General features: G+C 38.7%; 1 protein-coding gene across 1 annotated transcript; it reads left to right on the forward strand.

The window, feature by feature from the left end:
* The first annotated feature begins 2,913 nt into the window (after window positions 1–2,913).
* On the forward strand, window positions 2,914–12,063 carry LOC106871607 (uncharacterized). The gene is made up of 5 exons (XM_014918160.3): window positions 2,914–3,413; window positions 7,167–7,217; window positions 7,347–7,409; window positions 10,706–10,830; window positions 11,894–12,063. The coding sequence occupies exons 1-5, from the start codon at window positions 3,398–3,400 to the stop codon at window positions 12,023–12,025; spliced, it is 387 nt and encodes a 128-aa protein (XP_014773646.1). The 5' UTR covers window positions 2,914–3,397; the 3' UTR covers window positions 12,026–12,063.
* The last annotated feature ends 1,986 nt before the right edge of the window (window positions 12,064–14,049 follow it).

Consider the following 14,049-nt stretch of genomic DNA (forward strand, 5'->3'; position numbering starts at 1 on the left):
GACATCATAGAGAGGGTACAGAAGGAACCTGGCACTGGTGGGTCTCTGATAAATTTGAATCAATCAAAGGCTTTTGACAGGGTCGACCATCAATACTGGGAGGCTGTCCTCCTCACGGTGGCCGGCTTCGGTCCTGTTTTCAGAGGCCGGATCGCTGTAGTGTATAGTGACATCTGTTCGGTGGTCAAAGTAAACGGCCATCTATCGGAATCGTTTAGCATCGCTCACTCGGTCCGTCAAGGATGTCCACTCTCTCCCCTTCTGTACGTGCTTGCTGAAGAGGTTGGATATTTCGAGGGGTATCCGGCGTGATCTAGGATGAGGAAGGTTCGTGTCAGCTTATGCGGGCGACATCACCGTGAGTGTCGAACAGTTCAGAAATCGAAGTGATCGGCTCTACCTTAGGAGAGTACGAAATGTGACAGGAACAAAAATTAATCAGGACAAGTCGGTGGGCCTTTATCTCGGCACCTGTCGGTCCATGCCAACCGACAGCGCGGTAAGGCACTAGACGGAAGGACCGGTTAAATTGCTAGGGGTCTGGTTTGGTCCGGACTTCCAGGTGAACAAGAACAGTGGGGAAGTGAAGAGCAAGGGTAGCCAATCTCACCCAGAAATGAGCAGAGAGGAAGCTGTCCCTGAAAGGTCGGGTGCAGGTGGCGAATGTGTACGTCACTTCCGTCATCTACTAACCACCTGACCGTCGTCGCTTGCCCCGCTTCATGGCTGACCAGGCCGGAGCGGTTGATCTTCCGCTTTCTGTGACACAGCCGCTGAGTGGAGGACTGGGCATGCCATGACTAATGATGCGCAGACATGCACTGAGTCTGCGACACTTCTAGAATTTACTTAACGGTGAACAGGTGTGGTTGCCGTTTGTCACACAGGATTTTCCGCAGATCGTCTCATTGACGGAGCTACAGCCTTGGATCAAGCGTAGGCCAGGAAAGGGCGCTTGGTACCTGGAGTGTCGGCAAGCGCTCACAGCTTTCTGCCAGTGGGTCAACGCGGTCGGGAAAAGTTCCACTATGGCACTCTATAAGGGATTAGTAGCGAGCAAGAGCGACGACGTATTCGGGGAAAACTCTGGGCGTCGGGAGGGAGAAATTAACTGTTTTCTTCCGGGGGACTTTCGGGCCAGCGCCTATGCATAACTTACAGAAATCCCTGGCCAGGCAGTTCTACCAGCGAGCGCTGCTGGTTCGCGACAAGTTCTACAGACATAGAACTACTGTCAGACGGAACTCTCCGAGGTGTGTGCAGGGCGACGAAACCGTCCTGCACGTACCCGTCCAATGTTCCTGCATTACTGACTTATGGAGCTTTGTCGAATGACTGTTATCACGTGTTGGACGGATCTGGTTATCAGCCAAGTCCATCGTGAAGATCGCTCCGCCGCCTTTCTTTGGCCCGGAAGGAAAGGCAGTTTTCCTCTGGCTGGTGGCTAAAGCGAAGGAGGTAGTATGGTGGACGAGATTTAATGGACTGGAGACAGGTACTTTCCTCTTCGGCCAAGCCCTCATCGACTTCTTCAAGTTCCACTTGAAAAGTAAAGTGAGAGAGAGAAGTTCTGCACGTGGCGATGGTGGCCCGAGTGAATGGGCCTACTCTGAACTTTCGTTTGTAAACCGGAGGATTTGAGAGGAAGAGAGGCGCCTGCTGAGGTGCGTAGGGTTCCTCGGCTGTTCCTGTGAGGACTCCCTGCTTTTGGGGAATTTTATTACTTGATTATATTGTTGTCATTGTTATTTTATTGTTTACTCGTCTTTTGTGTTCAACTTAAAGAAGTTGCCTTAAGAAGTCTTGAAGTTTCAATGGGATTGAGCCCAACGCTCCGATCACCACTGGTATCGCTTTTACATTACCCTCTCGCATTCCATAGTCTTGCTCTTTCCACTTTCAATTCGGAGTATTTGGTAATTTTTTCAACCTCTTTACTCACAACATTCATGTCATTTGGTATGGCTACATCAACGATCTGACAGTATTTGTCTCTCTTACTCAATATGACAATATCCGGCTGACGGTGTTCGATTACATGATCCGTCTGAAAAATCATAGTCCCAGAGCTTCGTTACTTTTCCATCCTCCTGCATAACTTTACTTGGTACATGCTCGTACCAGTTCTCTGTTACTTCATATTGGTATTTACGCCGTAAATACCATTATTATTATTATTATTATTATTATTATTATTATTGAGTGAGATAGCAGTGCATGCCATCAAAGTGACACTGGGGTAAAATATACGAAGCCCAATATACCCATCATGACTACCCGTCTGATAAGGGTACACCAGGCACATGCATCACAACCATATGCGTGTGACATGGTGATCTCATATCAAGATAAACAGCGCATGACCTCGCAGGTGAGGCCCAGTTAGAATTTTCTTCAGGTCGAGTAGCCCATCCCGTTCAAAAGGTCTCTGAATAAGGTTTGTTTAAGGATGTTGAGCAAAACACCCATGTTTCCAGAGGTGAATTATCCAAACCCCAAATAATTCCTCTCAACACATGGCTATGATGCTCCCCCACTACTTCTGCTCATGATCAGAGATTCACATATCGTCAGCCACCAAGGGACATGCTCAACTGGTTATGGTCAAACAACTGACAACCAAATCTGTGGTATTGAGCAGAATATTTGCTGTAACCCATCTTTTATACCAAGATAAAACAATGTACATGATAACTCTTTCAATCAATTAAGATCAGAAACCATGAGAGCCACTGCCTGGTACTGCATCCGGGCATCACATTATTATTATTATTATTATTATTATTAGTATTATTATTTGTTATTGTAGTAGTAGTAGTAGTAGTAGTAGTAGTAGTAGAAGTAGTAGTAGTAGTAGTAGTAGTAGCTCTGGCAGTGATATGACGTTCAACTTCAATGACGTCATAAATACCATTTTTTTCTCCAGTTTGTGTTCCTTCCACCCATCCATCTATCCACCTATCCATACATCTTTTTTAATCATTGACCTTTTTCTAATATTTTTCGATTTCTTTTTTCCACTCCGTTATAATTGTTTGTCTTTTTTTTTTGTTTATTTGTTTTCTTTAATCTTTCTTTTCTTTCTACTTTATCTCGTTTCACTCTCTCCCCTTCTCCCTCTTTTTGCTTTAATCTATCTATCTATCTATCTATCTATCTATCTATCTATCTATCTATCTATCTATCTATCTATCTCGTTGTCACCATCTCTTCATATTTACTTCTTATTCGCTCTTTCTATATACCTGACGCATTATTCTTGAATTCCTGGCTAAAATCTGACAATTTAGTCTTGTGTTACAGATTTGCTTTTTATTCAAAGAAAATATTTATTTTTTGTCTCCGATAAAAAGAAAAAAAAACCGAAATATCAAAATAAGCTAAAAGAAAAAGGAAAATGCGCAGAACACTAAGTAAGATATATTATTATTATTATTGTTGTTGTTGTTGTTATTGATGTTGTCGTGTATATGTGTATATATGTGTATATATGTGTGTGTGTGTATGTTTGTGTGTCTGTTTGTCCCCCTAGCCTTGCTTGACAACCGATAGAATAAGTACTAGCCTTACATGGAATAAGTCCCCGGGTCGATTTGCTCGACTAAAGGCGATGCTCCAGCATGGCCGCAGCCAAATGACTGAAACAAATAAAAGAAAAAATATATATATATAGGGACTATTAAAACGGAACCAGATCCTCAGTAAGCATCTCTGCGAATACCGGCAACCAGAGTGCATACAAGAAGACAGTTTACCTTGACGGAAACCGTCATACAAAGTGAAATTGCAGGGCAAATAAATTAACTTCATATACGAAGTCCAAGAGTGGGCTTTTCGTATTATATATTATTATTTAGTTACGTGCGTTTCAATTTTCTATTGTATATGTATATTTCATAAATATAATTATTGATTTCAAATTTTGACACGAGGCCAGCAATATCGGAGGCAGGAGTGATTAGTTACATCGCTGCCAGTGCTCAACTGGTAATCCCATATAGCAGAAACTTATTTTATTGACTCCGAAAGGATGAAAAGCAAAGTCGAGTGCAAAGAAATCTACCAACCCACCGTCTCATGGGATTTTGTATTATTACAACACATTTCATGTAAAGTGTACGCATCTCATCAGATATAGATTCAAATGTAAAAAGAATAAATTTCATATCGTAAGTTCTACTTTGGGTTAAATGTGTGTGTGTGTCTATAAGTTTATTTAAAAGAAAGTTGGTCATCTTCTGTTGGTTGTTTTTTCCTCGCATTAGGTACTAAATGTGGTTATTTTGAGAAGTCCACTGTGTGGCGTTATTATTTTTCTGTAATAATACCCTTTATATAAATATATATATATATATGTGTGTGTGTGTGTGTGTGTGTGTGTGTGTGTGTGTGTGTATACACACACACACATATATATATATATATGTGTGTGTGTGTGTATATATATATGTATATATATATATAAATAAATAAATAAATATTATATATATGTATATAAATATATATATGTATATATATATATATATATATATATATATATATATATATATATATATATATATATATATATATATATATTTTAAAAAAAAAAATTTTTTTAAGTTTCAGCTTAGAGCTGCGGCCATGCTGATGCACCACCATGTTGCTACACTGTTATTACAGGGAACCTCTTACAATATGTGGCACTTGGTGAAGAATGGAGTTTGATTTAGCAACCCTCATTTGCACCTCCTGCCGCGAGGTAGGTTCATCTGGGATTCTCGATAGGAAGAGGTCCAGCTTTGATTTAAAAACTCCTACATCTACTTTGTGCAGATTCCTCAGGCTCTTTGGGAGAATATTAAAAAGCTGTGGGCCCCTGAATCCCAAGCTGTTGCAGTAACTGGTCCTGAAGCGCGATGGCATTGCTGGGATCTTTGGCACTATGCAGTGTCGTCCCGTTCTGGCATTGGTGTAGCTTTCAATGCCAAAATTTGGCACAATTCCTTCCAGGATCTTCCAGATGTATATTACTGCATACCTCTCCCGCCTTCTCTCCAGGGAGTAGGGTCTTAGCTGTTTCAGCCTTTCCCAGTAGCTGAGCAGTTGCAAAGAGACAATCTTCTTTGTGAATCTCCTCTGGATTGCTTCAAGGTCTGCTGTTAATTTCAGACTGGTGGGTGACCACAGCTGTGAACAGTAATCCAGGCGGCTGAGGACGAATGTCCTCCAGAGGATCATCATGGTTTCCTTATCTCTGGTTCTGAATGTTCTCAGGATCCATCCAGCCAATTGTCTGCACTTTGTTGCCATTCTGGTAATGTGCACTTGGAAAGAGGTATCATCACTCATGTCGATACCCAGGTCTCTCACTGATTTAGGCTCTGGGATTGAAATTCCCTGTGGACCAGTGTACTCTGTAAGTTTCATATTCAGTTTTGGACGTTGGTAGCGCAGGGCTTGGAATTTTTCAGCATTAAACTGCATATTATTGTCCTCAGCCCATCTGTAAACTGAGTCCAATTCCTGTTGCAGGTGTGCAACATCAGTGAAGTTCTGTATTTTCTGCGAGACTTTTGTATCGTCTGCGTAGCTTAAAGTGGCTATCCGGGCACTTGAAGGCATATCTGAGAGAGCGACTATAAAAAGCAATGGTCCCATGACAATGCCCTGTGGAACACCGCTCATTATTTGTGTTTTCATAGAGGTGGCTCCATTAGCCACTACTGCCTGACTTCTATCTTTCAGAAAGTCATGTAACCACTCTCCAAGTTTTCCAGCTATGCCAAGATCACGCAGTTTGTGGCATATCACACCATGATCCACTTTGTCAAAAGCTTTTGCAAAATCAAGGTATATTACGTCCACATTTGAGTTGTTGAGTAACTGCCTCAACACCCAGTCGTAATGTTGTAAGAGCTGGGTCAGGCAGCTCCTACCTGGTCGAAAGCCATGTTGGGTATCACTCAGCAATTTATTTTCTTCAAGGAAAGCGATCAGTTTTCCTCTGATTATCCTTTCCATGACTTTGCTGATGTGTGAAGTCAGAGAGATAGGCCTATAGTTTTTGGCATCTGCTCTGCTTCCCCCTTTATGGATTGGGCATATTATTCCCTCCTTCAGCTTGCTTGGCAGTCTTCCGTTTGCGAGAAAGCTCTGGAAGAGGATCTGGAGGGGTTTTGCCAGGGCATGCTTACACGATTTAAGGAGGATTGCTGGGAAACCATCAGGGCCAGCAGTTGAGTTTGTGTCCACTTCATGTATAGCTAGTAGTACATCTTCTTCGCTAATGTTGATGTATTCCATCGTACCTGCCTCACTGGTTATAGGGGAGGTAGCAAAGAAGTCCACTGGTTTGTTCACTTGTCTGTGCTCCAATGGAGTGGTGAAGACACTTTTGAATTGCTCATTCAGTACCTCACTGATCCTAGTTGGACTGTCTGTGAGGGAGCCATCCTTTTCGAAGAGGGGTCCAATCTTGCAGCGTACTGAGGCTGTTTCTTTTGCGTAATGAAAGAAGGCCTTTGGGTTTGACTTAATGTTTTTATAACCCATATATATATATATATATATATATATATATATATATATATATATATATATATATATATATGATATAATATTTATGTGTGTGTGTGTGTGTGTGTGTGTGTGTGTGTGTGTGTGTGTGTGTGTGTGCTGTGTGTGGGTGTTACTGATGTTTAGAATTTATAAATTTCGAGAACGTTAAATGCTTGTTTGTTCTTTTTTTTTTCTGGAACGGTGAATCTCGAAGTGAACAATGCTATAAATAACAGTGCGTACATATTGCGGTTGAAAAATCATTTTTAACACATAGATACATTCATTCTCGCTGGTAGGAATAAAGTTTCTGAAATGGAGAGAGAAATTCTAAGGATCACTTTGGTCCAATGGTAGAAGCTCTCTCAAGTTTATATGAGATGTACGTTCGTGTCTAAAGCACAGACTTAGACTACTTCTATACAAAATGTTTTTTTTTAACCCGATATTTACATGCTATCATTTATAGCTTTATTTGCTTCGAGATTCGATCTTCCTAAAATATTCACATGCACGTATGTATAAGTGTGCGTAAGTGTACGTGCCAGTGTGTGTGTGTGTGTGTGTATTTGATTATGCAAATATATGCAAATGATGTATATACGCTATATATTTTTATATTTCAGGCGGAAGTCAGATAGAACCGCAGCCAAGAACCTCTTTGCCGGTTACACAAAGTAAGGATTATTAATCAATACCATTCTATCGATATTCGCCCTCGGAATGAGGGTTAGTGGTTTTTAAAGAGACTACGATTGAAGGGATGAATTTGGTGAAATAAATAATTACAATATCTTATCATTCAGGTGATTCTCAACTAATGGAAACTGCAGAGAAGGCATCCCAAAAACAAGCTAAGGAAATACCATGTAAGCAATTTTTCAAAGTGTCTTTCTCTCGTTGGATTCGAAAAATAATTCTCTGTTCAACCAGCTTGCTTCTACATGTATGAAAATGTGTAAGCATCTTTGAATGAGGTCGTGTATATATTTCATTGTATAACTATATATAAGTTTGAATAGGGTATATTATACATACATATATTAGCACTAACTAGCTATCTTAAAGGTAGTTTTAATATTCAATAAATATATGTATATGAATGTATGGACACATATGTGTGTATATGTGTGTGTGTGTGTAATATATGTATATATGTATATATATATATATATGCATGTATATATATGATATATGTATATATATGCATATTTATATAATATATATATGTATGTATGGATATATATATATATATATATATATATATATATATATATATATATATATATATACATACATATATATATATATAAGTATATATATGCATCCATATATATATATATATATATATATATATATATATATATATATGCGCATGTGTATATGTATGCATATATATAAATGTATGTATGTATGTATGTGCGTGTGTATATAACCATATATATATGTATGTTTATATGTTTACATATAAATTTCTCTGGATTATGATTTAAATGTTAGGTGCATATCTCTCCCCCCTGAAGACGGAGGCCGAATTTACTTAATGTTTATATGCTTCCACTACTGATTGCATATCCTTGACTTTCGGCGCTCTGCATCTACCAAAACTATGACATAATTCCGAGCCCCCAGTAAGTGCCTTCGGACCCGTAAGCCCATACCTTCTGCCCCTTATATTTTGTGTCTTTATACCTTTCTAAGTCTGCTCTGTTAACGTAATAAATGTATGTGTGGTAAGTAGTTTACTTACCAACCACATGGTTCCAGGTTCAGTCACACTCCGTGGCACCTTGAGTAAGTGACTTCTACTATAGCTTCGAAGCGACCAACGCCATGTGGATTTGGTAGACGGAAATTGAAATGAAGCCCGTCGTATATCTGTCTGTCTATCTATCTATACATGCATATGTAAGTATATTTCATGTTTCTGCCGGGGTCTCTTTCCATTAGTTCCCTATTTAGCATCTGCTTAGGGATCCTGCTATCCTACATTCTAATAAAGTATCCAGTCCAACGTAACCGGTGCTTGTGCACCATCGTCTCAATACTTCAATACTCAAGATATCAGAGAGAGAAGTTGCTTTGCAATGTTTGCTCTCGTGTATGCTTGTCAAGAGCAGGGCTCATTAGCCACCAACGGAGCAAAATATAAGTTAGTCCTAGAGCGCACAATGTTCCTGGCGGTCAGCAATGGTTTTTCTCGGTCACGAGCGGACGGTCATCGTATTTCATGTAGCGAGCCTAAGCCGTTTTATTTATTCATTATCTCCATATCTGTTCACCTGGATTCCTCTTACAGCCACCTTCTACCTCACGGACTTAGTCCTCGGTAAAAGATTCCCGAGTGTAAGTTCAAATCATTTGAGCGGTACTAAATGCTTTCTACATTGAACATAACTGAATCTCATCTGTTGACACCACCCTCTTTTTCTCTCTCCCAATGTATGTATATATATATATATATATATATATATATATATATATATACATACACATAGATGCAGGAGTAGCTGTGTGGTAAGAAGCTTGCTTCTCAACCACATGGTTCCGGATTCAGTCCCATTGCATGGCACCTTAGCCAAGTGTCTTCTACTACAGCCTCGGACCGACCAAAACCTTGTGAGTGGATTTGGTAGACTTAATTGAAAGAAGCCCGTCGTATATATATGTGCGCGCGCGCGCTTGTCTCCCCATCATCGTTTGACAAGCAATCTTGGTGTGTTCACGTCCCCGTAACTTAGCGGTTCGGGAAAAGTAACCGACAGAATAAGTACTAGGTTTACAAAGAATAAGTGCTGGAGTCGATTCGTTCGACTAAAAGCGGTGCTCCAGCATGGCCGCAGTCGAATGGCTGAAACAAGTAAAAGAATAAAAGGATGCATGTGTGTGTGTGTGTGTGTGTGTGTGTGTGTGTGTGTGTGCGTGCGTGCGTGCGTACAGTGTTATATATAACGTTAATAATGATAAGGGGAACGGAGATTCTACTTCGAAACGGGTGAAGGTAACATCCCTGATGAAACTGCATCGACCTTGATCCTAGGTTGCATATCCAACCGTGTGGAGTCACTACAGTCGAAACACGTGTAGGATCCGTAAGGATGCAGTTACATATAATCATGGATGCAAAAAATCTCCGTTCTCCTAATCATTATTAATATTATATATATATATATATATATATATATATATATATATATATATATATATATATATATATATATATATATATATGAAGCCTTCTTTTTTCTGTCAAGGGCTTATATGCCCCTTTATTAGACTATTTTCCTTAGTCATCGCGCAGTGATCGCCACAAGCTTGAAGCCTATATAAAAATACCATTATTATTATTTACAAGATTGTAAAATACGGCACCGTATAACAAAACCATTCGCACCGAAAGCATATATATATATATATATATATATATATATATATATATATATATATATATATATATATATCTGTCGTGATTGCTTTTCCTCTTACTGCATACGTATTTGTGGCAGAACTATCACCATGCTGGACAAAATGCTTAGCGACATTTCTTCTGGCTTTATGTTCTGCGTTCAAATGTCGCCGGGGTGGGTTATACCTTATAATCTTTCGTGGTCAATAAAATAAGTACCATTTGAGTTCAAAATTGCAAGCCTACAGCTAAAATTAGAGGGGATTTTAGAGATATTTCAGTTCAGTCGCAGGATTTTGTTTTAGATTGGGAGTTGTTAGTATCCCCGGTTTGTGTTACGTTAACTTAAACATTAATCCAATTTGTAGCAAGTCTCTACTTCACTTTGAACCTGGACTGTTTTACAATTAGATCATAAACACAACACATCGTCTTTGGTCGTGAATGATGACGTCATGAAAAAATAAACAGCAATGCTCAACAGCTACACATGAAATTCTTGGGCTGACGTCATCAGAAACTTAAATGAATCGAAAGATGTTGATTGTAAAACAGTCAAGCCTTGATTAAGCTAATCACAGCTAATAAAAGTCAAACAGATGTGTGTGTGTATGTGCGCGCATATCTTTATACATATCCATGTTTGTGTTTATATATGCGTATGTGTGTGTTCGCTTAGTTATTTTTCTTCATGTCTCTCAGAATCTAATTTTTCTTTCTGATTTCCATTCTTATTCCTATCAAAACTTCTGCCAATAGACAACTCAATATTTGATTTACCGGACGAAGTGTTCTTAAAGAATTTTATCGACGAAGTTCGCAACGAAAAACCCTTCCTAACAGATAGCTACACTCTAAGTGACAGAAGAAGAAAAGCAATGAACGTAGGTAGACAATTCTAAGTAATCGCAAGCATCATTAGAAATGAAAAGGACTGAATGTCATAATGTTACGTCACCATAACGTCATACCACCACGTGATCATGTCATCATTAGCACGGAGACAATGCATATACGTACATTTGCACATATTTATACGTTTCATATATATATATATATATATATATATATATATATATATATATATATATATATATATATATATATATATATATATATATATATATATATATATATATTTAAGAAAAAAATAATAAGGTACTCAGAGATCTGGATGGTTGTACATTTACAGATTTTTATTAATATGTCACATGTTTTTATAAATTAGAGCTTGCGTCTATTCTAGTAGATTCTCCAGATCTGGAGACTCTACAAGAATAGATGCAACCGGTAATTTATAAAAACATATGAATTATTAATAATAATCTGTAAATGTACAACCATCCAGATCTCTGAGTACCTTATTATTTTTTTCTTATATATAATTCCTGTACATCACCTCCAAAGCTTCCAATGTATATACATATACATACATACACACACACACACACACACACACACACACACACACACACACACATTTATACATATATATATATATATACATATATATATAACGTCCTGTACCCTGATATGCATGTATATACACATGTAGATGTAAGTATGTACATATATGTGTGTATACATGTATATATATTCTTTGTATTAAATATATATATATATATATATATATATATATATATATATATATATATATATATATATATAATATAGCAGGGTTACTCATTACAATCGAGCGGGGTGGAGCAGCTTGATATAAAGTGTTTTGCCTAAGGACGCAATGCTTCCTTCCCGTCCGGGAATAGAAACCATGATCTTACGATCGTGAGTGGATCACTTAACCATTTGTCCATGCCTCCTCACCGTTACATTGTACCATGAAATAATGAATGGAAACTTCCACAACAAAAAACAACATCAACTACTACTACTACTACTACTACTACTACTACTACTACTACCTTTTAACTTGGTTGTTTGTTTCAGAGACGAAATGCTGAAGAAACGCAAGGCTATATATTTATGTTTGAAACGGATAAGTATGGTCCACGGGTGATAACTCTTCTGCCTAAAATACCGGAAATAGCTTCTGAAAAATCAATCAAGTATCATGAATGATTGGCATTAAAGTATGAAGAATAAAGATGGAAAATGAATGCGCCTGGCCTTTTTATGTCACTGCGACTAGTCGACATTTTGTATTTATATATTTTGTGTAACGCAGTCAGAGGGGATCAGATCACAAATACAGAAAAAGAGTGGCGGTCGTTTTCTCTTCTCTCTCATCCTCTCTTTTCTCTCTCTCTCTCTCTCTCTCTCTCTCTCTCTCTCTCTCTCTGAGTTTATCTTTCTCTCCTTCTCCCCCCCTCTCCCTCTCTATCTATCTATCTATCCTGAAAATATTGGTTTCACATTTTTAACACAAGGCCAGCAATTTCTAGGGTGGCGCTTAAGTCGATTACATCGACCCTAGTGTTCAAGTGGTACTTAATTCATCGACTGCGAAAAGATAAAAGGCAAAGTTGACCTCGGTGGAATTTGAACTCAGAACGTGAAGACAGACGGAACGACATTAAGCATTTTGCCCGGGGTGCTTATCACTCTGCCATCACGCCGCTCCATTAATTCCCAAAAATAGCTTTTTGACATTATATTAAACGTATAGGTTTTTTTTTATAAACAGTACTAGATAGATAAGGGAGATAATTATACAGTTAGGGAAACAGTATTTATTTCCCTTGGCTAAAGAGTTGTCTCCATTTAAATTGCAAATTAATTGTGATCGATATTTGGGAGTTTTAAGGCGACAAGATGGTAGAATCGTTACCGCGTCGGTGAAAAAAAAAAAAATAATAATATATATATTGCTTAGTGGCATTTCATCCGTTTTTATGTTCTGAGTTTAAACCTTTTCGGGTTTCATGAAATAGGTATCAGTGAAGTACTAGAGTCAGATCTCCCTCAAATTTTCAAGCTAAATTGAAAAGAAACGGCGAGGGCTGTTGAGCCAAAACTATATATATATATATATATATATATATATATATATATATATATATATATATATATATATATATATATATATATATATATATATATATATATATATATAGCAAAATAAGCAAAAAGGATTTTAAAGATGATTGCAGTACGCACGTTTCATGCTACTCCATTTATTTAAGTAATGCGAGCATTACATTAAATGCAATATGTAGAGCAATCTTCAGCTGCCGATGTAGGGAGCCTGGACCTCATGGGAGGGAGTGTGCGAACGTAACCTCTCTTGGAGCCAGATTTGGAAGATGTCGGAGTGCGAACTCAGTTTCCTCGAACCTCTTTCATCGTCATTTCTCCGATCGCAAACGGAACTCTCGATGCAGGTGGTCTTATTAGGTTATCCCAATCCGATCGCTCCTCATCTTTGCGAGCATCGGTATTTGTTTTGCGTAAACGCTCCTGCACGTCTTCCATCGTCGACTCCAACTCTTCAGATTTCCCAGCCTCAAACAGACTCTTCGAGAAACGATAGGTGTTTTTAAAGGACGCCTTCCGAGCTCGTTCTCTCGACTGCCGCTTCTCGTAAGCGGCTTCTGCACGATGCACTTCACGATGTTGTTTCTTCGCGTCATTCACTAGCGCCCTCAGGCCTCGACGTTCCCTCTCTGTCGCTGCTTTCTTCCACCTCTTCTTCAGGTGTTGTTTCTCACGCCGGATGTGTTCAATCGCTTTTAGCCGCCGCGACAGGTGTTTCTGCGGGGCTTGCGGACACGGCGCTGCCGGTTCCCCTGGTGTCGAACCGTTCAGCACATGTCGCGTAGCAGATCTTGATCAAGAGTCGCAGTTTTCTCGAAGCCGTTATCTGCAGAATACAACTGATCATGTTACTCAGGTTTTCATTACATACATACATAGATACATACATACATACACACACAAATACATACATACATACATACATAAATGCATACATACAGTCATACATACATACATACATACATATTTTCCCCGGCAACAATGCTTCGAGTTACCGTGTTACACCAACACGAGTCACCGTCTTCAAAATAAAGAAAAGTATACGATATAGACGGCGCAGGAGTGGTTGTGTGGTTAGAAACTTGTTTCCGGTTTGACGATTTCGGTCG

The sequence above is a fragment of the Octopus bimaculoides genome, chromosome 8 (genome assembly GCF_046866305.1).
Source record: "Octopus bimaculoides isolate indiv1 chromosome 8, ASM4686630v1, whole genome shotgun sequence".
NCBI classification, from domain to species: Eukaryota; Metazoa; Mollusca; class Cephalopoda; order Octopoda; family Octopodidae; genus Octopus; species Octopus bimaculoides.

Bases quoted from the DNA above. Each gene is read 5' to 3' on its own strand.
- LOC106871607 (XM_014918160.3), top strand. The intron at 7,218-7,346 runs GTAAGGATTATT...CTTATCATTCAG, and splicing joins CTCTTTGCCGGTTACACAAA to GTGATTCTCAACTAATGGAA. The intron at 7,410-10,705 runs GTAAGCAATTTT...TTCTGCCAATAG, and splicing joins ACAAGCTAAGGAAATACCAT to ACAACTCAATATTTGATTTA.